The 25,758-nt window shown below is 40.0% G+C and overlaps 1 protein-coding gene across 5 annotated transcripts; it reads left to right on the top strand.

Annotated features, from left to right (window-relative positions):
* The first annotated feature begins 621 nt into the window (after positions 1-621).
* Positions 622-10,547, top strand: INIP (INTS3 and NABP interacting protein). 5 transcript variants are annotated; one of them, XM_007427224.3, is made up of 5 exons: positions 622-764; positions 3,649-3,733; positions 5,851-5,953; positions 8,017-8,107; positions 10,284-10,547. In XM_007427224.3, exons 2-5 carry the CDS (start codon positions 3,709-3,711, stop codon positions 10,377-10,379), a joined length of 315 nt encoding a protein of 104 aa, XP_007427286.1. In that variant the 5' UTR covers positions 622-764; positions 3,649-3,708; the 3' UTR covers positions 10,380-10,547. The 5 variants fall into 5 exon arrangements, with proteins under 5 accessions (XP_007427286.1, XP_025021823.1, XP_087986068.1 ...); XM_025166055.2 differs by having other exon boundaries at positions 10,263-10,547; XM_088129942.1 differs by lacking the exon at positions 622-764 and adding an exon at positions 877-1,139 and having other exon boundaries at positions 10,263-10,547.
* Positions 10,548-25,758: the final 15,211 nt, after the last annotated feature.

Here is a 25,758-nt window from a genome sequence, read left to right as displayed (position 1 = left end):
TCATAAGTAAAAAATTCATATTTTGGCTTAGTTTAATGTGGTCTAATGTCTGCATGGAAAGAGATTGCATACAAACAAGGAAAACTGCATCCATTTCAATAATTTCACTGAAATTTATAAAAGATAAAAGCTAGGACTGCTAACACAGTACTATAAAATCAAAATTCTTAATATTAATACTGTAGACCAGTGTTACTCAACCTCAACAACTTTAAAGGTGTGGACTTCAACTCCCAGAATTCCTCAGCCAGCATGTTGGCTGAGGAATTCTGGGAGTTAAAGTCCACATATCTTAAAGTTGCCAAGTTTGAAAAACACTGCCATAGATTGTAGCACTTGAGGTTCTTCAACCTTCACTGTTGCTCATTTCTATCGGGATTGCTTGGGACCGCAAGCCAGAGACGCCATTCAGAAAACTCATCTCAAGCAGCCTCATCTCCAGGGGCCAAAACCTCTCGCTTCGCTCCCCGCCAGGAAACCCACAACTCCGCCCGAAAACCAAACCCTCAACAGCTCGCCCTCGGCCGTCGCGCTACGTATTTTTAAGTCGCCAGACTTCTTGCGACCAATAGGAAGGGACGGCACGCGGCGCGCTCGTGTGACGCCACAAGAAGGCGGGTAGCTCGCGCAGCCATTGGGGAATCCGGTCCGGAGGGAAAGATTCTAAACGGGGAGGCGGCGGGAGAGTCCATCTGGGCAGGCGGAGGGGGGGGGGGAATATACAGCGAAGGAGAGAGATGGACGATGGCTCAGCAGCATAAACGGTGAGGGTGGGCGTGCCAGCCGTCAGTTATTTTGATTCAACTGGGATAAGGCTTTTTATTGTTTTAATCGTCCCCCCCTCCTCTATTTGGGCCTTTTTAAAAGCCCAACGGCTAGGAGGAAGGGAAGCCCCATCATTTCTGCTCCCGGGTGCAGAGGGTGGAGGGCTGGCAAGGGTAAGAAGCGCCAGCCACGGAGGAATAGACCCTTAGATCAGGGTTCCTCATGGCTGGCTGGGGAATTCTGGGAGTTGAAGTCCACACCTCTTCAAGTCGCCAAGATTGAGGAACTCTGCCTTAAATGATGCTTTTTGGAATCCCGTGCAGATTGATGTTGGACCCTGGGAGAAATCTGGGATTCTGCCTATGCAAAAGATGGCAAGCCCCCTTGTTGACTAAAAAATAAACAAACTGGACCGTCAGATAGCTCGAAGAAAGGATGTGCGCAAGTTTCTCTGTTCCCCAGCTCTTCCCTTCCTTTCTCAGCTTTGACTGAGATGTATTCAAACAGGATTTCTGGGCAGGCTTCCTGAGTTATCGAATCCCTGCATGATAGAAGGAAAAAAAGAAAAAGAAAAGGTTCCTTTTTGGGTTTTTTTGTTGCCTTGTAAGCATGCTGGGAGTACTTTTGGCTGTTGAAGATTTGGTAGCAAATCACCATTTCTGGACTGTGCCTTTGTTCGTTATACTTTAACATAATTAAAGAATAAGGTTACATCTCGGTTAGACCCCAGCATATCTAGCTTGCTCTAAAACAATTCTCTGGCCCTCCAAAAACACGTAAAAAGGGCTGGGAGTTTCACCTCATCGTTTCTGATGATGTTATTGCCCCTGTAGCTTTCCAAGACGTTTGTTTTTAAATGCAGCCTTTTCTTAGCCGTCCCCTAAGTAAGGCTATTAATAGAGTTTAAATACAGTTGCCTGCACTGCAATTTAATTGTATGCTCTTTAATAAATACTGGTAGGATTTGAAGAGAATGTATTATTTAATAAACTTCCTTTTTTACTTTTAGAAGGGAAAGTAATCTTTAATACATTTATTTTTTTACAGTAATTTGTATGCCACCTACTCATTTCCCAGTTTAAGATATAAGTTCATGTAGTTATCCTGGAATAAAAAATGTTGGTTCATGACTATCTTAAAAAGAGAAAGCCCCCGTAAGTCCATGAGATAGACAGGGATAAAAATCAAATTAATATCTAATTTTCTTCATACAGACACTTAAATGTAACTAGTTTCTGGAATTTGAGGCATCGTGAGTCTTTGATAAATGCCTTGTCTTATTCTGTAAACTTGCTATGAGAAATTGATATTGTGGAATAATCCTAATTTGAAGATAGAGGGAAGGCCTGGCCCAAAAATCAATTGATTTGTAGTGGTTATTTTAACAGAGACTGCATTCTGACTCTGACTTACCTTTAGCATCTCCTTGGCAGTGTATATAGTTATGTGTTGACAAAACAATATAGTCCAGATGCTGTAGCAGTGCCAGAGCTATCTGGAATTTTACTATCTTTAAGAGATGCTATCTTTGAAGTGAAACCAATAATTCAATATATGAAACTCAAGAATAGGATGCATTAGCAATGTATTAAATGTGGAATGAAGACTTGGACTATCCAAATGGAAAATCAGTGGGTCCAAGTGTTAACAAATTGTGCCACCTTGCTGAGAACTCTCAGTTAAACAATGATGAAGGTTTGGACTTAATGCTAAAATTCAGTTAATTACAAGTGAAAACTTACAATCTCTTTTTCAGTGTAAGCCTGAGGTGTGCTATAAAGCAATTAACTCATTTCATGTGACTTCAGATTTGGCCCAATAGATGAAGCTGACCAGGCTCCTTGTTTCTTAAAAAATAGGTGACAAATTACTAAGTCTGGATATTTGGAGCTCCAGGTTCCATGACTTATTTTTATCTTTTCTCAAAAAAGAGTCTAAGTGGCCTGATGTCAGCCCTTCAAGGTAGTCCACATCAGGAAACCAAAATCAAGAATACTAATACTATCTTTATCGTAAGGTTACAGTAACAGAATCTTCAAATTCCCCTGCCTTTACGTTCCAGAGAACTAGGGAGGGTCAATTTTGAGAGGCTTTCTGCAGCCCCATTCCTGCTTTGGACTCAGATTTCTCTTATCAGAATGTTGTCTAGGCTCTGGCTCTTCCTCTTTCTCTCAAGGTTATTCTCACAGCCCACTGCTGTTAACTATCAGTGAAAAGATTGAAATTAACAAACTCAGAAAAATGTGGCAAAGCTACCAGAATTTTTTTTATTAAAAAAAAATACAGGATATTTAAATACAGGAATAAAGTAAATAGTGTGAATGCATTCCAAATACAGCACATGCCCAATTTGAGGGGAGGAGGAATGTCTATTAAAACTGGATATTACTTTATACATGCATGAATTGTACAAATATTATCCAAACTAATTCAACAAAGAGTGAATCGACTGCTCAGGACAAAGTCCATTAAGAAATTCAGATTTTCTTCATTACATCTGAAGTTTGTAAAATCAAGGAAGAAACTCTTTATTTCTTGTGTCTCCTCAAGCTATGCAACTATAAAATTCCTGCCCATGATTTGTTTAAGAGTAAATGTGTGCTGAGTTTACTACTTCCAGATCTGTTTATTCTTTCCTGGTTGTACTTCACTAATCACTGAGCTTATCTGAAAACAAACCATAAGTTTATGTTAGCAATTTACTATGCCTTAATATAACAGGAAAGCACAGTATATGTATGCTATAGAATAGCTGTGTTTTTCAAAGTATTCTTCAAAACTGGGAACTTTCTAAAAAAGGGAGATTGCCGTATTATAGCATATTAGTAATTATAGAGTTGCATGCCTTTATGATCAAATATTAATTTATGTCCACTGTTGTAGATCTAGGTGTAAATACAAATTGTAGCTGCTTTTCAAAAATTTAAGGAGGAAACAAGGAAGATGACATCAAACCCTTCTGGACAAGGTAAAAACTCTGAGTAATCTTGACTTCTTTCTCTGGCTATTGCAAACAGGTTACTTTTTCCTGAGGTTCTATGTGGATTAATGTTAAAAAAAAACAGCTTCATTCCAAAATGATACAATTAGCATTAATGTATTGTGACAGCAATGGGCAAACAGTAGGAGTTACCTGGACTCCCTTTTTTTGAGATCCCTAAGATCACTCCTACTTACAGTATACAAAAAATTGGTACATGATTTTATTGATTATATGATTTGATTTGATTTAGACTCCAGGCCGACTTTGGGTGGCTCAAACAAGATTGAATAAAAATACAATAGAAAATAGAAAAGTTAGAGAACAAGATGGCGAATTTGGCCAGCAACATCAAAATTCATATAGGCATATTCAAGAAGAGATCCCAACATCTTAGCCTAGGATCTGGGAGAACACCCAGGTCTTTAAGGTCCTTCAGAACACCATCAGGGTAGGAGCTACCCAGATTGCAGGAGGAACTTCATCCCAGAGGCCAGGCGCTGCAACAAGAAATACATGCTTCCTGGGTTCCAAAAGATGTCACGGTTTAATTGACAGGACCCCTGTCAGTTCCTATCAGTTGGGTAGGCACCATTGGAGATAGATAGTCTGTCAAATAACTGGCCCCTATGCCATTGGAGCACGCCCATCACTGCCCGCACCTGTGCATTCTGGACCACTTGAAACTTCTGAGTGGTCTTCACGGGCAACCTCACGTACAGCATGTTGCAGTAGTCAAGCCATGAGGTACCTAGGGCATGAGTGAAGGGCTGAAGGGCTGGCACACCAGATGGAGTTGTGCAAAAACTTTCTGATTTTCTGAAATCAGAAAATAGGAGCCTTAAAAAAAGGTGTCCTAAGCCTTACTTTCCACACAACTCCAGAAAAAAATAATTGACTAAAACAAATTCTGAACAATTAGTTCTACATACTTGTATGACATCATCACCCTGCACCCTTAGATTGCTGGAATAATATAACCCTCCATCCCACAACCCCCAAATCACAAATGTTTACTTACTTACCCTATTATAAAGACAATGTTCCTTCTGCTCTGGTAAGTTGAAAGGAAAATGATATTTAATTTGATAAGAAAATCCTACAGTCATAGAGCTATTTTCTTACAAATTTTCTGAACACACAAATCGACTATTACCTTTCATTTTCCGTGTCATGAATTTTGTGAAGTTAATTTTCTTTCATATGCATTGAATATATTATACATAGAGTTTTTTTTACTGGAGTGATTTATAGGCAGTTTTTGCCACGTCAAAATTATAGCACACATTTTTTTTCAAAATGTTTTTTATAATGTCCTTTAAAATTGACTCATTAAATTATCTGACCCTATTGCAGAGTTTTCAAATTGGTTTTCACAAAGAGATAGTTCTCTTGGGAAAAGTTTTCAGACACAGTTTTATTTATCATTTAAATCACTGGTCCTAAAGCAAAGCCTTAAACCAAAGGGCATCCATTAGTCTATAAGTATGGATTTCTCCAAGGACTCCCTATTCATAAATCACTCTGTATTACATTCTTCTCTCTATGCCACTGTAATTATTAAAGGCAAGTAAAATACCATATTTTAATAATTCAAAAGAACTTTAATGAGTAAAATGAATTTTCCTTAATTATTACTGAACATTATGGAAGAATATGTCCCTAGAAAATGAAAGAGAATTGGCTTGTTAATTGCAATTCCAAAAAGCACAATTAAATTATTATAAAAGGTGTAGTCTCCCTCTCGAGTTGCACTGCTGAGAAACAATGTGCTCAGGTGTTCACAGCAGAGGAAAGTATGCAGTAGTGCAGATATAATTCCAAAAATGGCTTCTAAGAGCAGCCAAATTCAAGATAACAAGCTTCTTTTGACAATGCTGTATGTTTTGTTTTGTTAGGAAGCTATTTAATGCTGTAAGGAAGGAGAGGGGAAAGGGGAAGTAATAAATAACCATCAAAGATGGTGCATGTTTGCTTTCAAGATGAGTATGTTAATTTTTCTTCCTGAAAGGTCATTTTGGAGAAGCTTTCAGCCAGTGAGGTTACTGAGTGGTTAAAAGAAAGAAGACACCACTCTGACATTTACATTCCTCTAATTTTTCCAGGCTTTCAGAATAAAAACAGGGTTGCAATCTTGGCTGAGCTAGACAAGGAGAAGAGAAAGCTGCTGATGCAAAACCAGTCTTCCACAAATCACCCTGGAGCCAGGTAAGTTATGCTCAAAAGCCTGTCTCCGGGACCACATGATCATGTGTTCTGATCATGGCAGGAAATAGGGACAATTAATGGCCCCCCTGCACTGTAAGAATTGGGGGCAGACTGTTTGTAGCAAGCCTTTAAATGTACCCTGGGCTTATGCATTCCAACTTTCATCTTTGTCCTTTCCAATGGAGGGGGAAAATATTGAAACACTTTGAAAATTCTCTTTTTACATTTGCACACACACACATACTCACATATATACATATAAAGATATTTACATACACAATATACAAAACACACACTTTCACCTTTCTAATATTATCAGAGATAACATATGCATTAAATTCAGCCCTAAATAGTAACGAAGGTACAATAATACAGACGCATTTTGTGGCAGAAAATTTGCATATAAAATATTTAAGTACATCTTTTCAATCCCGAGACTGAAAAATGTTTACTTAAGTATTTTATACGCAAATTTTCCCAAGATTGAAAAGTAGGCAGGATCTACTTGGGAGTAGTCAGGAAACAGGAGTTGCTAGGAGTTTTGGAAGTTAATGAGGTTAGGGTAGTGTAACAAAGTTTTGGAAGCCTGTCAAAGCCCCCTCCTTTAACTTGTACCTAACCCAATCAAGGAGGAGCTGTCTTGAGTTTCTCTCTCTTTTGCTTTCTACTTTCCTAGGACTGAGATATCTTTTTTTTAATGGTTCCCCTTTCTCCTGACATTACATCAGACAGGACAATGTAAATGAAAACTGAGAGGGCTTGGAGCACCAGTTTTATCAAACTCTAATAAGAGACCCTCAATACCATCAATCTAGAACCTATCAGAACCATATAGCTATATTGTATGTGTTTTTGTCCAGCGCTTTTCATAGGGAAAAATTCCAAATGGGGAACCATGTTCTTACGAAGTAGAAAAAGATGAAGCTATGCTTTTGAAATATTTACTTTAAAAAAAGAAAACAGATTAAAAAAAACTATTCATTCTCTTTCTTGTGTTACTTGTTTTATGTCTTGATGCAGCATAGGAAATTGCATCTGATTGGATTTCTGAACTTTTGAGTTTTGACCCAAATAAATTTTATTTCTCAGAGGACTAGTCACAAAAATAGCTCATCATTGAAAGCTTTTTATTTTTTAAAAAATCCGTGTTAGGTATCCAGTTTTCAGAGTAAGTGGAGCAGGGGGGTTAGCTGGCAATCTGATTACTCTGTTAGCTGTCCTAAGCAAATCCAGTCACTTGGATTGTACTTTTCTTGTTTATGGCTCCCATAGAGAACATATAAGTAGTCATTTTTCTCTGCACCTTTTCCCACGAAAATGGTAGAGTCTTTGATAAAAATGATAGAGTCTTTGGGGTGTTTTCTTTGCTCCCTCTCCTGGCTATTGAATTTTATCTTGATAGTATTAAGTGGGGCTTGGATCAGAAGGAAAACAAAAACATTTAAATAACTTATTTTCCTCTTTGGCATGTTTAAACTCAAATTTAATTAATAGCATTGTTAGTATAGTCACATTTTTCTGTTCTGTAACCTATCAACATGCTGGCTACAAAGAGGCCTTGCTGGGGCTCAGTCTCAATGGGAGACTCTTTTCCTGCATACGAGTTCTGTAGCCACTCTACCAAACATATGAACTCCCCATCATGAAGACGATGGACCCCTGGTTAGTGCTGTTGTTTTATTCAGTTCTCACTTAGGCAAGTCACTGGGTGGCACTGTGAGAAAGGAAAAATATGCTGGGGGAGGGGGGGAAGGAGGGGGCTAGGATCCTGCATGTCTTCCAGCTGACTTGCTTTTGGTTTACACCCGGGCATGGTTTTTCCTTATGTTTGATCTTACATGCCATTATTGGAGTGCAACTTCCAGAGCAGAACTGATCATCCCGTTTGAGCACATGCTGTTGGGCACATTATTAAACCTTTTTTAAAGGAGAAGCAACCGTGAACGTTTTGACTCCAGGTTACCCATCCTAACCACCACAAACATTTGCACTGATCCTGTGCTCCTCATCATCTCCACTGCCTTGGTATGACCTGGCTGTTTTCCTCCCTCTGTTATTTGCAGCATCTCTTTGGCTAGATCCTCCCTTAACAAGGATTTTCGGGATCACGCAGAGCAGCAGCACATAGCAGCGCAGCAGAAGGCTGCTTTACAGGTGCGTTCTCCTGGTCAGTCCAGAGCCAAGGGGGCCAGGCTGCACTTTCACAGAGGCTGGTGGTTTTGATACCTTAGAAAAAGTGGTTCCTAAGGATGCTTCTTGCTTTTAAAAGAGAAGGGAAGGGGGAAAAGGGTAGATCTCATGAGGCAGGCATAGGGTGCTTGAATTTATCTTAGTTACACAGTAACTGAAGGCTCTGTGAGCTGAAGTGGCTGTTTTTGTTGTATGCTCATATTAAATGAGTTGGGAAGATACCAGAAGAGGACTCTTCTCTTGGGGGCCCTTTCCAGCCAGAAAGCCTTGACAGCCAGGAAGCTGCAGGGTAGTCAAGAGATGAGTTACAGGATTAATTCAGATTTATAAAGGCGCCAGATTCAGCATAGACTCTGGGCGGTGTAACTTACAATACCGAAAAAAGCAGGTAATACCCTAAAGATAACAGAAGAAATAACATACCACAATCAATCCATACTATACACTGTTGGGCATACCATCGAACTATCCCAGAGCTTGGGAGAAAAGCCAAGTTTTTAAAGATCCTCTAAAAATATGCAGGGTTGGGATGGACTGAACCTCTGGGGAGATGCTATTCCAAAGGGCAGGGGCTGCGACCAAGAAGACCCACTTTCTAGGTCCCATTTGATGATGTTGCTTAAGAGAGGACACAGAGCGTCCCTGCTCTGTCAGATCTTCATGGGATGGTCAGAAGTGATGGGAGAGAGGCAGTCCCTCAGAATGCAGAATTGAACTCAGAGCCCTTCACCATCTTGCAACAATAAGGCAAGCTGAGAAATTTGAAAGCACTTGAAAATGAGGCAGAAGGGAGGAGGTTTGGGGAAAATTGAAAGCTGAACAAGGGAAATACTAGTTCTGCCATATGTATTGTGACTTTGATATGCCCATCTCTGCCTGGACCCAAACATCCAGTAATTTCATGTAGCAGGGTAAAAGCTTGCAGGGAGTGAGATGCACAAAGTTTGGAAGGTGGTGGAGGATAGAGAGAATTTAGGAAATAAAAATAGTCCTACATTTCTGCTAATGATAGTCAATCTTTTTCCGTTGGGGGTTACTTGAAGCTGTCTAACAAATCCCATAACCAATGTGGGATGTTAACCCCAATCTTCTGAGCTTCATGTTTACTTTTCAGTCTGCTGCACCCAACCAACTTTCAGCCATTTATTACAATTCCTGTTTCAGTTTTTCTGAAACTATTGTGTAATCAGCTTTTTAAAAATAGAAAGCTAAAATTTTTAGGATTCTAAGCTTGTATCTGTACTTGTGCACAATGTGTTAGGTGATGTCCTTTGCCAGTGCTCCAACCCATGGGAACAGTACTCAGCTCAGGTGTTGTGACATGCTTGTGCACATCCAGAAGATACAAACAGGCCAAAACAGTTGCACCAGAATCCACATGAGCTGAAGATAATATCTAACTCTTTTCATCCTGTGCCTTGGAAAGTGTGGGCTACATCCAACATTGCGTGATGGATTTCTGCATGTGAACCAAAAATTCGCCTTCTCTCTCTTGCAGCCCTACTATGTGCACCACAGGACTGCTGCAGAAAGTTTCTTAATCTTCCAGAGCAGATTTCAGAGAGGAAGATAAGGAAAGATGCAGGAAGGAGAGAAATCAGACCCACCAGCGATGTGTGTTCCGCTGATGGACAGGCACAACTGAATTGAATTACTTTTAGAAATAAAAGTTCATGGGCCCCACAAAAGCTTAGAAACTGCTCAAATACAACATTAATGCTCTGATAGATTTTGGTGATGTGATAAAGAGTAGGAATTATGTCTGCTTATTCTGTGTCTTTCATTTTAGATGTGCAGATGTTTAGCTGCTGCAATTCAGGCCACTTTGGGAGGCTGACTCAGCTCAAAAAACTCCTAAAGAATTTCATTAGCAAGTGGGAAAATGGCCATTGAGGGAAATGCTGCTGTCAGATTTGAATTACCGATTCTGGCTTTTACTAGGTTTTGGCTGGAATTCTATTCCCTGTTAGATCAAAGCGATAAAAGTGTGTGTGAAAGCTTCTGTTACTGAAATTTACAGCTGAATAATTTTGAAAGTGTTGCTTAGTGGGCTCCTTTAGCTAGGAAAGCAGTGGGGATGCAATGTTGTATTTGCTTTACTTGTATAATTTTCAAACAGGTGTATCTATTCCTCTTCCAGCATGCTCACGCACATTCTTCAGGATATTTTATAACACAAGACTCAGCCTTTGGAAATCTTATTCTTCCTGTATTACCACGACTAGATGTAGAGTAAGAGAAAATTCATGGAACGAAAAACATCTGGATTCAACTAATCTACTTTTCCAACTTTCAGGCAATCATTTGTGAGAAAAAGAACTGAAAACTGTTCAAAATGGCTTTGATTTTGGATTTGTAATATTTTGTTTTTAGGAGACAACAAAAAATATATTCTTGAAATTCCCTGGTTTAGTCCTGTTACATATGCACTGGCATTTTTTAAGAATTCATTTTCCCTTTCTAGCACACAGGAATAAGGCTTTAAATTAGTAAAGGGAAGGGACGGCGCAATGTCTCAGTAACGTAAAGATCTTTAACAGTGTCCTGCTATCCACTTATTAAATTGATTATGTCTAAGTCTTACTGGTGAGCTTTGATAGTTCCTAATACTGTAAAAAATAGAATGTTGGACTTTACAAATTCAAAGAGAAACAACCGTGTGCATGGGACAGATGTATCAAATAAATTTAATGTTTAATTTAACATAACTGATTAGCTGAACTCTTCTCAAAGGCTTCCCCCATGAAGCAGAATCACATAGAAAAGTGAACAATCACAACAGAAAGATAAGCACAAGAAGAATATATGATAGCCCTAACCAAAATGACTTAATCTCATGAGATTCTGGCAGCATGATCACCTGGAATTTTCTGAAAGATTAAGTTGAGAGTACATGTTTCCACAAGACAATGTCCATCTAATTGTATATAACGGGTGGCTGGTACAGCCTCATTTGTGCAAGTCTCACAGCCGGAATCTGGTATTTGTTTCCCTTCCATCTTTTCTTCCCACTGAGCAAAACTGCACACGCAAACAAGATTGAGAGTTCCAAAAGAAAAGAGGGCCTTAGCAATTGGGAAAATGCTACCTGCTGAATTGTTGCTTATCATGTAGCTCTTAAGAAAAAAACACCACCAACAGCATACACAGGAGACAAATAATGTCATTCTGGTGTAGTTGTCTCGCATCTGTTTTATCTTGCACATTTGTTTGTTATACACAAATTTAAGACTACACGGACCTTATCCAGCCTCTTGGCTTCCCAGCATGCCCTCTTCTAGAGGTGCCAGCAATGGAGGACAGCCAGTCAGAAGTAGATTCACAGGAGGCATGGGACACTGAAGCACCTTCTATTTCCTCAACTGTGTGTGGAAACAACTGTCACCAAAAGTGTTGATTGATAGGCATATACAAGTGAATGTGTGGCAGTTCTTAAGTTAGCAGCATAAATTTGTACACCAAGAGTTCTTAAATGTTTTGCCATCACACCTCCCTTTAGCGTAATCTTAATGTACACACCTCCCCTAAAAATCCAAACACCAAAATGAACACAAATGAACAATGAAAACAATACAATGAAACTTTGGGAAAGGTGGATGTATTGGCTCTTCACACCTCCCCTGGACTCTTGTCTGTGCCTTCCCAAGGGAGGTACACCTCCCAGTTTGGGAAACCCTGGTGTACATTATATCAAGTTGGGTAGTTAATAATATCTTGGAAGCCTCACCAGTTCCACAGAATAAGCCAGCCAGATTAGGAATGTGACCAGAGAGATAGAATTTTACCATCCTTTGGTGGGAATTTTGATAAAAGGCACTTCCTGAGAAATCCCAATGCAATTTGTTGAGAGCATTTGTACTTCCTATTCTTGAGTTTTCTAATAGCTAATAGGAAATATTCTAATATTCTGAGTAAAGACTGCCCCAATTATAATTTGTGAAGTTTTCCTTTCCAAATTATTGCATGGTTCTTTTTTATGCTGCTTCTTGATATGGGAGATGTTTGGGGAAAACTGACTAAAGAGTGCTTAGTTATAGCCACCTAAAGTCACTCTGATTGAGGCAGCATACAAGTCAATGAATGAGCAAGTGTATTATGCATTGGCCTGTTAACAAAGAGTGACTAGATCACTTTTAGAAGTATGATGATGATGATGATTAAATCTTTGGTTCATGAAATCCCACTTTAATGTAAGACTGGAGTACAAATGTAGATCCAAGCAGAGAATTTTAAATGGGAAACCGATGGGGAAATCTGCAGCTGAATGGCCAACTACCTACCCAACTGTCCCTTGAAATGCAAAATTACAAGGGGGCTGAATCTGTGTGCTGTGAAAAGCACTGACGTATATCAAGCTGTTAAAGGCAAAAGAATAGACCACTTTGGGTGAAGGGAAGTTCCTGGCTAGTTGGCAGCTCTCCTGGAATGTGACTTCTGCAGAGATGGCAATGGAAGTAATTCCTAAAGGTCCACCACCTCTATCTAAATGTTCCTTTTTTCACTGAAACATCTTTTCCAAGTTTTCTTCTTCACCTAAAATTGGGTGAATGGTGATTCTGGAGATCCCTTTTGGTGGTAGTAACCTGCTTATTGAATGTGTCTTCAACGATTTTTTTCATTTCCTCGGACATTCTGCTCCTGAATTTGTGAGCTATTTTAATGATAATTTTGAACCTTTACACTGCTTTTAATTTGCTCTGCTCCTGTTTTCCATTTTATATTAATCATTTAATCATGTACCCTTTGATAGTTTTCTTGCAAGTTTAAAATAAAATAAATGGAGAAAGGCTTTTTTAAGTATGTATCACAACCTTTCTGTTTTGGGTTATTTCCATTTGCTGGGCACCCAGTACAAGGTGAAAAGAGGCACCTTGAAAAACAAGATAGAAATGCTGCTTCCTGCTTTGAAGCCATGGATCCTCAAGAATTTGGAACTCACATATTAGGCACCAAAGGTAGTAACGTGTAATACATGCTTATCTTCTCATAATTTTCAACAATCGGGTAAGAACAAATCAGAATCTCTTAATTCCCTTTCCATCTTCCCCTGAATTTTGACCTTTTTACCCTGCTTTCTGTGCTTGTGAAACAAATAACAAATCCACAGCAATAATTTTGATCAATAACAACAACAAAAAGGTTCCCGTCCCTGTCCAAGTCATAGATTGAAAACACACATTTCCTTGGGGAAGTATTGACACAATCAAGTCAATATACTGAACAGCTTCATAATATGCTGAAAATGCATGGGTGATATTTACAATCCTTGAAAAAACAGCACACATTTTCTAGTCTCTAATGTGCTGCAGACACCTCTGTTGGGGCCTGCTAAGCTGTAGGGCCCACCTGATTTTTTAAAAAGATTTGTTTAAATAATGAATAAATGAAAGGTAGGCTAATGATGTTAAGGCAAGTGCTAGCTAGCCTCAATTCCCCTATATATCCCAATTACACTCTTACAAATAAAAACGTCAAGGGGCTGTAGCCAGTCGGTCAGTTTATTATAGTCTTAGACCAGCACAAGCAATGTGTCCATGCGTGCTCTCTGAGTGTTTATAAATTTATCTTAAAAGATGGTAAATAAAATTTAAGCCAAAGTTAAAATACATTTATAAGACAACCTGACTAGAATCTGTGAGTGAAGTCCAAATGAAGCAATCTAAGTCTAGGTTACAAAGTGGTACCTAAAATTATATAGACTGATAACATCTAAAATTATAAAAATGCGATAGTATCTAAAATTTAAGTAAAATGTGATAATTACCCCCAAAAATGATAATATCTAAGATTACATAGAATACATCTGTCTCGTGGGAACTCGGCCCATCAAGGTCTGGTGGATCTTCCATGCTGTTGCACAAAACCTACCCACATGCACTGTAATAAAGGGCAGTTCATCTATGAGCAGCATCTGGGCATAGGCAGAGTCTGAGCGACCAGGATATCTGCTAATCAGAGGGAGGATAAATCTGGTTCGAGTGCCTCTGTAAAAGGAGCAACAAAGAAGAACATGTTCTATGGTTTCCACCTCTCCGAATCACAGGGGCAGGGCCTTTCAGCCAATGGTCCATTTCTATGTTTGCCATCCAATATTGCAGAGGGGAGAGCATGACATCAGTCAAGAAAGAAAGCTTTCTGCTGGCTGGGTGTTTCTAGCTGTGTGAGGTAGCTGGCAGCAGTGACAATATATCTGTTGTGTGCTGATTACAGGAAAGCTGGGGTCTTCCCTAGATCTGCCTGGCACTCCATATCCTTTATCCTTTGCTTCAGGGTTTGTTTCACCCAATCATATTCCATCTTAAGAACCAAGGAGGAAAAGAAGCCCAGATTCAGAAGTTTAGATTCAACAGCCATAATCCAGGTAGATTCAAAGTTGTCATGGAGAATTAATGGTGCTAAGCCTTGAGGATAAAAATTAAGCTTTAACCAAAGGTTTATGGAAGCAAAACACACTCTTGCCTCAACTTTTATCATACCTCTCTCCAGCCATAGATGTGCATTTGGACACAGCAAGGTATCTGGACAGCTGCTCTGATGTAGTTGGATTGTACTCTCTCCAAGGCAAAGTCCCATAGAGGAGTGGGCTAGTGGCTTAGCCTGAAAAGGTTTAAGTGCAGCTGGGACATAATACCCTCCCTCGGAGTGAAAAAATTTAAGAATGGCATTGGCAGTTCTTTGTCCAGTGGCAGCAGTTTAACTACTCCTAAATATTTGAAGCAGGTCACCTATTCTATCCTGAGACCATTAATGCTCCATGAGTGGAGCTTCAGCCTTTTGGCAAATACCATAATTTTGGTTTTCTGATAGTTTATTGCCAGGAACATTGTTGCAGTAGTGGGCCATTGCTCTCAAGAGCTCTTTTAAGGCCTATTGTCATTCTGGAAAGAACTACAGCATCGTCTGCATAAAGCAGCAAAGCAATGCCGCAATCCCTTAGCTTGGGAAGATGGAAATTTGAATCGTTTAGGCATCTCATCATACCACTGATATAGAAACTGAAAATCAGGGGGGCCAAAATGCATCCCTGTTTGACCCTCTTTTGAATATTAACCGACTTTCAGAGAAACCCTTGCATATTGCACCTCACTTTAAGAGTCGTATTAGTGTGTAGGGCTTGGATTAAGTAGAGAAGCCTACGGTCAACTGATGAGGCTTCCAGCTTCACCCATAGTTTGGTCTTGGACACAGAATCAAAGGCTGCCTTAAGATCTATGAAGGCAGCATACAGTGATGCCACATTGTTGGCTGAATCTTTTTCAATCAAGTGCTGTAGGACCAAGCATTGATTGATTGGCCGTCTACCTTCCTTGAAACCAGCCTGTTCTTCCGCTATCAGATTTTCCTGATCCAGCCAGTTCTTAAGTTTATCATGGGGGTGCTTAGCATAAAATTTGCTGATTATGTTCAGCAGGCTAATTTGCCTATAGTTAGCCGGATCATCTCTCTTTCCCTTCTTGAGCATTAGAACTATAATTGCCAGGCCCTAATCATTGGGGACACATCCAGTGGCGTCAATACAGGTAAAGAGTGATACCAGGATTGGAGTCCGCCACTCTGTTGTTCTTCATTAGTTCTGGGGGAATAAGGTCAGCTCCAGGGGCCTTCCCACTCCTGACCAATAAGGAACTTAATTTTGATACAGATATGGGGGGCCACTCAGATCCTCCAGCCTTTGCACTGGGGGCTCACTGGAGGGGTCTTCATACATCCCCTGAAAGGGTAATTCCCAGGCTTCAGAAGGTATATGTGAATCCAATGGGATAAGATCTCTGGAGACCTCATGAGATATTAGATGCCAGAAGAGAGTGGAGTCTTTTCCTTTGCTGCTTGAATAAGTCATTTCCAAGTGGTCCTTATATCTTCCTTCTTCCTGAAGGCCACCAATTGCATATATTGTTTTTTAAGGGTGAGATGTTCAAGGGCTATGTTATTGTCCCATCTCAGATTTATAAAGATGATAAGCTGAGGTAAGAGCTTTCTTAGCTTCAACACAATCCTTATCAGACCATGGCTTTGATGAGATTGTAGGCTGCTTAACCAAGAAATGAGGGTCACAAGCCAAGGAGGACTCTAGCTTTTGCACTAGAGTTTTGTACAGATCCAAAAGATCATGAGTAAGGTTGGTTGACATGAGTGCCGACTGACAATTCTGTCGGCTGTCCTCTGCCAGTACCCTCTTCCTCTTTTGGTCGAGCTGCAAGATCCATTTGGCACATCTTTCTTGACCTGCTGGAGAAATTGAAGGGACAAAATGAGCCTCCAGATGCATCTGCCAAAGGGAGGCATCAGATATAGGCAGAGTGGGAGATGATCATTATCCAGATGAGGTAATACTCTGAAATCCTCCACATGGGGTAGCAGGTTTGTAGTAATTAACACGTAGCCAATGGTACTTGTTCTGATCCCTGCCATAAATGTGAATTCACCTGGATATTCTCCTGCAAGAGAACCATTTTGTAAAAGGAGAATGAGCCTATACACCATTTTTGTGAGGCAGAGTCCAGCATAGTTTGATCTCTTATCTTTGGAGAGATGCAAAAAAGGGGTGCAAATTGAGTTGAAGTTCTGAGTGGGTGGGTATCGGTGAAATTTACTGTGGAGTGTATAATCATCAGGGCCCAACCTAGTGTTAAAGTCACCCCCCAGTAGCACCATATCATTTGGCTACTCCAAAAGGCAACCAACACACTGTTCTAGCTCCATCCATCCACCATTCATTTCAGCTTTTCCTCATAATGGTGGAAGGTAAACATTGATAATTAACAATGAGTCAGTAGCCAAATAGAAGTAGAGTCATGGCCATTTGTTTTAATTGAGGGACAGGTGTAGATGATACTCTCAAAGAGATAAAGATGAGGATGTCCAAGCCACCTTTCAGCCACCCTGGCCCTCTGCCTGGAATTGCTTCTGTTTTGTAATGGTGAGTGGTCACCATTGAGCAAGAAACCATCAACTGTCCATGTTTCTTGCACCAGGATTACATGCAGGAGGTTGGAAAAATTAGAGCCTCTGTTGTGATACCAGTCAGCTAGATTCCATGTTAGGATTTTTAAAACGTTTGCATGCATGCTGCCGTGCTTTCTGTACTGTGTGCCCTAACCTGTCAGTACCCATTTTATGGTCTTGGTGAGCCCCACCAGTGGGCATAGCTTGTGGAGATTCGGACTTGAAGTTAACAAAAGCCTGCTCATAAAACTGAACAACTGCAGAAGTTTTGAATTTGGGGGATTCTGGCCATTGCAGAGGGCTGTTAGAATATGAATTAGAAATGGAGATGTCCTCCGCATCAAGCTCTGCACTGGAGTTTTGAGTGTCTGAATTCTTCATGGCAGCTGAGGGTGGAGGTAGGTTGTTCCTCCTCAGCAGCACAATCAGGTTGTTTCTCAAGGTAGGAGTTTCTGTCCTGGGTAGTTAATAAAGCTAAATTTATTAGTAGCGTGGCTGTTTTACAAGTTGTCACTAAAGATTCTCTCAAGTCATCTAGCCTTTTAATGATGTCAGCCTGGAGTAGTCTGTCAGCACTAAAGGAGTTAATCAAGCTTCCTTCTAGATGGCTGCCTGGCTGTGGATTGTGCAGGTCATTTGCTTAGATTTCCCCCATGCAGAGATTCTGTTGATAAGGTGTCCTTGAAGTTGTCTGAGTGGGGAATATTACATTTGTATTTAAAGTGCCGGTACCCTCTTGGCCAAACTGAGTTAGAAGTGGGCTGACCTCTTCAGAGTGGAAAACGCAAATTGGGAAGAATGAAAAGATGCTCAGGAAGGACTTCATTTTAAAGAGCATGCTGGAGACTATAGGCTGCCCAAATGTCAGCAGGATTCGACTGCAACTGCCTGTGGGTGGGAGCCATTCTACCTTTTGTAAGTCTATCCATTGTCTTTGACAGCATGATAGCTGGCTTAAGGACTGGATGATGGCTTTTTTAGATCCCCATCTATCTCTGTTTACTCTGTTATTTAAGAGTAGTAGAATTATTTAACTGGTTTGTAGAAGATATTTGCCTTTTACAAACCTTTCGCCCTCCACGCCTTTCACTGTAGGATTGCTTAACCTTCTATTTTCTTCCCTGCCATTTCCCCTTATTAGGCTGAGTTCAGGAGTGAGGTCTTCCTTTCCTCTGCCAGCTGTTTGTAGGGCACAATTTAGACACAGATTGTTTGCTTTGGCAGGGTGGGCAATTTTGTTTGACTGACTCTCAGTAAATTTTGCAAAAGTTTCTTTTAGAGAATCTACTTTGTTTTTAACTGTACTCGGCAAGTCAGAGATTGAAAGAACAGTCTGTGCTGTCAGAAGACTATAAAATTGAGTGTATTTACTTCTTTCAAGGATTTAAAGTTAGAGCCTTTGTCTCCCTCCTGTATGAGCCATTTGGCAGCTGAGCAAACAGCAGCAGCCTGTGGGGAAGGGACATCCTCTGGCAGAGAGGAGGAAAGCTCTTAAGTTGCTGAGTCTTGGTCTCAGGATGTAGTTCCCAGTCTTGAGGGTCACACCTATTGGATAAATGAAGTGGGGTGATGTTACGTACAGAGATGCTTCCTTGCTTGTGCTGTACTGTATCAACTTTTTGTTGTTTTAGAGACTTAGATGAAGTCTGTGTGGCAGAAGGTCTCCGCTGCCTCTTCTTCCTTTTCCCCAGGACAGCAGTGCAAATGTTCTTTCTATGAAAAGGAATGTCCCAATAATAGCAATAATAAAAACATAGCAAAGATGAGGTTAAGGGAGAATAAAATAATTTGAAAATAAATAGTAAACTAAAATGCAGGTAGAATAAAAAGGCTTTTAGGAGGAGCTCATTATAAGGACTGTCACCACGTTCCCATCTTTCTTCCCTCCCCCTAGCCATCAGTTTTTTCTTCAGAATGGCGCCCTGTCCAGAAAAGGTGGAGGTGAGCTGAGAGGGTAGGACCCATCAGGGGAGGCTAGAAAGAAGGGGGGAAAGGTTGCCTCTTCTGTTTGTCCTCTGGAAAAGAGGTTGTTTAACTTATCCACCATGGTAGCCATTTGGTCAATCAATCCCCCTGAAATTGCTCACTAACCTGAGAACATAGAGCATCTCTGCTTTAGATCTAAGCTAAGCTAAAATGTGCAATGACCCCTTATGGACTTCTTGGGTAAAAAAGAAAATGATTTTGTGACTTATTGTTTTGATGATCAGAAAGAAAAGAGAGGTTAGATTAGAATTGTATGTATAACTGCTGAGAGGAAGATCGGAAGCCACTTATTTATATATACATACATACATTCATGTTCTGTTTTTATTTTTTCCATCTCCTTTTTTGTTTTTTCTTTTCTTTCCTCTTTTTCTTTTTCACATTTACTATATTTTTTCTTTGAATGTATTTCTTATTATTTATGTAAAGTCTTTTAATAAAACTATTTTTAAAAAAGCTAAAACTTGCAATGGAAGAAACCTGTAATGCGCCAGTTTAAATAACAGTATATGCAGTTGAAGCATGGATAGATTAAGAATTGGGTGGGGGTGGGGGAGAATATTCAACCGTGAGATGTTTTATACAGGTATTTGTATATAATATTGTTTATTTCTATGAACTCATGTTGACCTAACTTAAGAACTGCCCAACTTTCTGGTGGGCAAACACAGTTGGACTCATTTTTCCATGGCGGTTGTCATGTGATCCTAGGAAAAGACCTATTTGCTTTCAAGAGCTGTAGACTGGAGCTGCTTTTGCGCTCCCTACATGCTCCAAAAGACCTTTTTGAATCTGAAGTGCTTCACCATCCTAGTAACCAATAACCTTTTAACACAAGATTTGTCAAACACAGTTCTCTGGAAGGACAGTTTCTATGATATATGTATTTCTGCTTTGAGTTGGGAATTTCTTTGGCATAACTACAATAAAAATGTTATTTTTTAAAGAAGCCCTGTTGGCTTGTTTGCCTAGTCCCATGTCCATCTCTTCACCCTACTTGCACGCAGTCATATTGCAGAATCACCAGGAGTTTCCTGCTCTCAAAGCAACTCATCCACTCGAACTGCCCAGGAGCGAAATAAAAGGACGACTTAAGAATACGTTCGCATTTCTGGAGGCATGCAAAAGAAAGGGGCTGCATAGGCTGAATCATACAGCATCCAATTCAAAGCTTATGAAAAGCGGTGAAAGTGCAGCTTTCAGAGAGAAAAGGACAGTGAACACTTGACCTTTACATTTGGTCCATCAGCGTAATCTCTTCTGATTGGGAAAAGTGTTGTTGGATTATTCATCACTGCTACTGATGTAGGTGGATGAAGTACTGCTGTATGACAGGAAAAATACATGCACTATGTTAAACATATGGTCCCTAAAGGAAAAAACAACAACAAAGGATTGATTTTGGTTTGCCTATCAATGCAGGGGACGTGAAGCTGGGAGGGAGACAGGAGGATGAAGGCAGCAAAAGCAACTCCTATCCCTGAAACTGTACTTCCTAAAATATGATAGTTGGGGGGGAGGGGAGGGGGATGTCCAAGGAACAATAAAGAGGGTGTAGTAAATAAATAGAAAGACTATAGCATAGGTCTACTACAGCTGCTTCATATTGATCCAAATTGTGGATCCCTTTCACCTTGTTGATTACCAAATTGGGGCTTCTTTGAGAGTGGTCACCTATCCCCAAGAGATACGTATTAGGTTCCCTCACTGCAAGTTTTAAAGAAGCTATGAAAGCCTTACTGTTCTATTTTGCTTTTAGTTGAGAAAATGGGCAAGTATTCAATTGTTTGCTACTTGAGTGAATTTGTTCTGCTGGAGCATATGCTACATGTTTCAATTTGTAATGAGATTTGGATGCGTCTAACATTTCTAGTGTTATATATGAGGGGCTCCATTCTAAGAGGCAGCAAAGGAACAAATAACTCACGTAGTACAGCATTGACTAGATGGACTCACAGCTGGATTCATGACCATACGCAAAGCATGCTTGTTAATGGCTCCAGACTGGAGAGGAACATCTACCAGAAGGCTTCAAAGCTCAACACTGAGCTCTGTACTTGGATGAGGGAATTGAGAGGATGCTATCAAGATGGTGAGAGGTCTAGAAACCAAATCCTATGAAGAACAATTAACAGAACATGTTCAGCCTAAAGAAGAGAGTGCCATGGAGAGATATAATAACAGTCTTCAAACATCTCAAGTGTTGTCACAGAGGAGAGCAGCTTATTCTCTGTTGCCCCAGAGAGTAAGGCAAGAGTTAAAACTACAAGGCCATAAAGATCAGGCAAGCCACCCAGATGCTTTCTGACTATGAGCTATCAGCCAGTGGAACAGGCTGACCTTCAAAGTGGTGACTTCTCATTTATTAGAAGTATTCATACAGAGGTTGGATGGTCCTCTGTCACAAATGCTGTGGTGAATTCTGCACTGGGCAGAGGCTTGGAGTAAATAAACTATAAGGTCATTTCCAGCGCTATTGTTCTGTACAGCCCCTCCAGCCTTCTTTTAGAGGTTGTTGTAGCCTAGCCATCTAAAGACTGAAAACTCTGCTTTGTGAGGAAAATGGGGTAATGAAGCAATTTATTTACATTCTGATTTTCCATCTGAGAAAATGTTCTTGGCATAAGAAGTACCAATCTATAGATAAGGAAGGAAAATGCTTTTAAAATGCTCCTATAAACAATGGAAAAAACACACAGCCTTTCCTGGCGACAAACGTTACAGTTAATCTTACTGTGTTCATTTTTCAGATATTTACTCTATTTATTTTATTTGAATTTATTTAGGCCACATTAAAACAAAGGTGTCCGCATCACTTACAAAAAAAAAAAATCATTAGAACAATTTAATTTACAACACAGAAGCTGCTTAATGCAAACAGTGTAATGCATAACAAAACGGTGCTCAGGGTAGCATCAGATGAACGTGTAGAGCCTGAAACACAAACGTTTAAACACTGCCTCAAAAGAGCGATTGTCCCGATGCCAAAACATTAACAAAAAGGAAATCAGGCCACGTTCTCAGGCAAAGCTGTGCCATTTGTGGGCTGTGGCTACCTGAAAGGTCATTCAAGCATTAGCTATTTCATTCAGTTTCATTCAACAGGCACAGCGAGAAAAAGATGTCTGGAAAAGATGCTAAAGGTAAGCATGTATGGGAGAAGTTGGCCTTTCAGCTAAACTGGTCCCAAGTCATTTAAGGCTTTAGAGATTAATACCAGCATTTAAAACAGACCCATCAGCCTCAGAACTATAACGGAGTCTCATCAGCTAGTTCCAGTTAGTAATTCAGTAGCCATCTATGGAACCCAAAGCAGTTAATCCACTATTTAAAGGCTGCCCATGCAGAATGTTTAGCACTAGCACCAAGAGGTAAACATCACATGGTTAACTCTGAGCAGGTCCTGTCTACCCAGGAAAGGGTGCAGGTGGCAGAGGCCATTTCCAATATGATCACTCCGGCCACAGAGTATATCCGAGTACTGATCCACACGAATCAATAACTTCTTTTGCCTTTTGCTTTTCAAACCGGACTCTTCTATGCATGCCCGTGCGTACAATAATGCGGCGATAGCATCATCCGGCAGGTGTGACTTCAGCTTTTGCCAGGCATTTGGGCTTTCATTTTTTAAAAAGTGAGTCTCTAAAGTGAGTAGAGGAATGGGATTCTCGTGGCTGCTGCCGAGATCACAGAATATTTTGCTTATAAAATGCAGAAATGAGGACTACACAAAGCTTTGACAGAGTGCTGAACTACGTTCCTATGAAGCAGCTCTTTAAAGCTGCTTTGTGAAGAAACCCAGCTGCCCATCGCTGGCATTTTCAGCAGCCAGAGGATACTTCTGTATAGGAGCAGCACATGTGCAGAAGCTCCTTCTCGTGATTGCAACTGAAGGTCAAAGCTTGGAAGCACTGGGAAGCGCTTCGTGAGGATGAATCCCACGCCTGGTTGCCTCAAGGAAGAATGTTTTGCCTCCATGGCACATATCCCTCGCTGAGGCAAATCCAGACGTCTAGTAGAGGCATTGTAGAAACGTTTCAGAATTAAACTATTTGCGTACAAAATTCACTGAAGCCTAAAGTATAATTTCTTCAAAACAACAGAAACGTTAATGCTCCAGTAAGTATTATTTTATTCATTTTAAAATTGTTTTCAAATGGTGTTCTTTGATTTCCTTCTTCCTTTTCGCTGATGCTGTTTCCCTTCTCCTGATCTATTTGCTGTCATATTGGTTTCAGGCAGTCAAAGTTAATATACTCCTGGGTTTGCATAATACACGCTGCTTAGTGTAAATTGTGTGATCTTCCTATTTGACAGCTAGCCTGCTTTCAGAACCCCCCAAATGACAGCTCCTGTAAATAATTATTAACAGTGAATTACAAACTGCATCCTACCACCCTACCATAAATATGTCAGCTTTCAAAACAGGAAAAAAGCTTTTACAAGGAATGAAGCTCACGTTTTGATTCACTGCCAGCTCTCACCTAGCTGGGGTATAATTTATTATTTACTAGCTAGCACTGTGTTTTTGAGCTATCGAAGACCTGTTTTGTTGCAGAAATGTAATTTTGTCCCTCTGAAGTCTTGCCCATCCTCTCAACAGGTAGCAGCATCTCACCAGTTCAGTTAATCTCAGAAGCTAAGCAGGGTCAGCTCTAGTTAGTAATTGGATGGGGAACTGGCAGGAAATACCAGAATTGTAGGTTAGATTATGAAATTGAAGAAACAGCCTGGAAGAAGGCAATGGCAAGCCACATCTGTAACACTGTGAAGAAAAGTGTGTGGATGCAGCTATCAGGAACTTAGCTTGATTTCAGAGTATCTTAGTTTTGTCTACGAAAAAGAAGAGGTGAAAAGTACAGTAAAAAGATGAGAAATTAAATATAATCCCTAAGGTAACCTTCCTCAATCTGTTGCTCTCTAGATGTGTTGACAAACAACTCTGATAATTCCCAGCCAGCATGACAAGAGCCCATCATCCTTGAAGGGCACAGCCATTAATAATCAGATCAACACAATCCCTTACAGAACATATAATAATAATGATGCTATAATGCACAATAAGGTGGATGAACTGCACTTGCATAAAAAGATGGATAGTCCAAGAACAGCAGATGAAACTTGTAGTCCTCCAAATGTATTGAACATAGCTAAGAAATGGAGTAAGAGTGGGAGTTACAGCTCAGCAGCATCCGAACAGTTGTATGGTCCCCACATCTTCCTGGAAACGTTTCCCAAATTTGACAATTTCCAGGTGTGTGGACGTCAACTTCCAGAATTCTTATCAATGGCCATGCTGGCTATGGAATTCTGGGATATGAAATCCACACACCAGGAAATTGCCACTGTCAGGAAACAGTGTCCTAGAGGGCTGCTATTCTTATAAATTGTCAAGATATAAATTGGGTGTAGAAAGAAGTCGGGTGACACTTCCACGCTGCACCATTTCCATTCTGCAATCCCTCCAAACATTCTGGAAACAACCGTACAATCCATTTTATTTTTCTGATCTTGGATTCAGACAGAGAATACCAGTCAGAGCTCCCTCAAACCAATGATTAAGAGAGTATAAAAAAGATTGCTGTCAGTTCCCTTAGCTACAGCAGCTCCTGGAATAACAAAAATCCTCTTGCCTTCACTCCACAGTGGGAGAATAAATGTATTTGCGCCCCTCCCAGTGTTTTTAGCAAATTATCTGGCCACTTAGTATGAGGATAAAGTAGCCAGGCCATCAAGATACCGTATTTCCTATGTATAAATTCCCTTTGAAAACTGTGATGATGTGAAATTTGTAGCAGCCAGGTGCTTGTTGTAACAAGTGCAATAGCTGTTTGTTGCTCTCCTCTCTGTGCACATGTTTATGTTCAGGGCTGTAGTGTTTCCTTTGTGCTCAGAGGCTGGAAGGTAGGGTGATACACAAGCCTTACAGAAACTGGGGAAAGCAAGCTAGGGATTTTTTTTTTTTTAACAAGGATTGTGAAGCTGACTTGAAACAAAACTGGAAGATCAGCTTTGCTGCTAAAGTTGCCTGTGGATTCTATCAGAATATTTTAGTTCAGGCAGATGGAAACAGGATGAAGTAACTGCCCTGAGACTGGAGAAATAGTCTACCACAAGCCCCCAAAGATGGAATTTATCTCTTTATGAAAAACATTGGTCTGTTGCAAAAGAGGTTGTTACACGTTCTTAGAAAAAGACTTGTACGCCAGATGCCAAGCACTGGCATGATGAAAGACTGGCACTGCTCTATTGATACAATGGAAGGACTGGTCAAATGGTTCAATGTGGTCAACATTTAATTTGCTATTTAAAAATTAAACTGTATTACTATTTATTTAATTAACAAATAAGAGCGTATTTATTTGAGAGTTTAAATGTTTGATGCAGCATAAAGGCATTTGTAATAAATACTTTTAAAACATAGCATTTGTAAGCTATACTTTAAAAATATATGTTTAAAATAATTTATTGTATTGCATTTAGTTATTTTATTTTTCTATTTGTTGTACTAAAGCAATAACAATAAATTAAAATAAAAAAACTTGATAGTTTCTAAAGTAGAGATCTACATATGCAGTTCTCTTTTGAAACAGGAATAAATAAATCCTATAAAAAGAAATTCCTATTATTCTTCAAAGCTATGATAGATTATATTACTGGGACAAGAGATTGTTTTTAAATGC

Source organism: Python bivittatus, unplaced genomic scaffold (assembly GCF_059951505.1).
Source record: "Python bivittatus isolate LINGU-HERP-01145 unplaced genomic scaffold, Pbiv_v1 ctg000850_np1212, whole genome shotgun sequence".
Classification (NCBI taxonomy): Eukaryota; Metazoa; Chordata; class Lepidosauria; order Squamata; family Pythonidae; genus Python; species Python bivittatus.
Note: the sequence above shows the minus strand (reverse complement) of the source record. Positions and strands in the feature narration are given on the sequence as shown.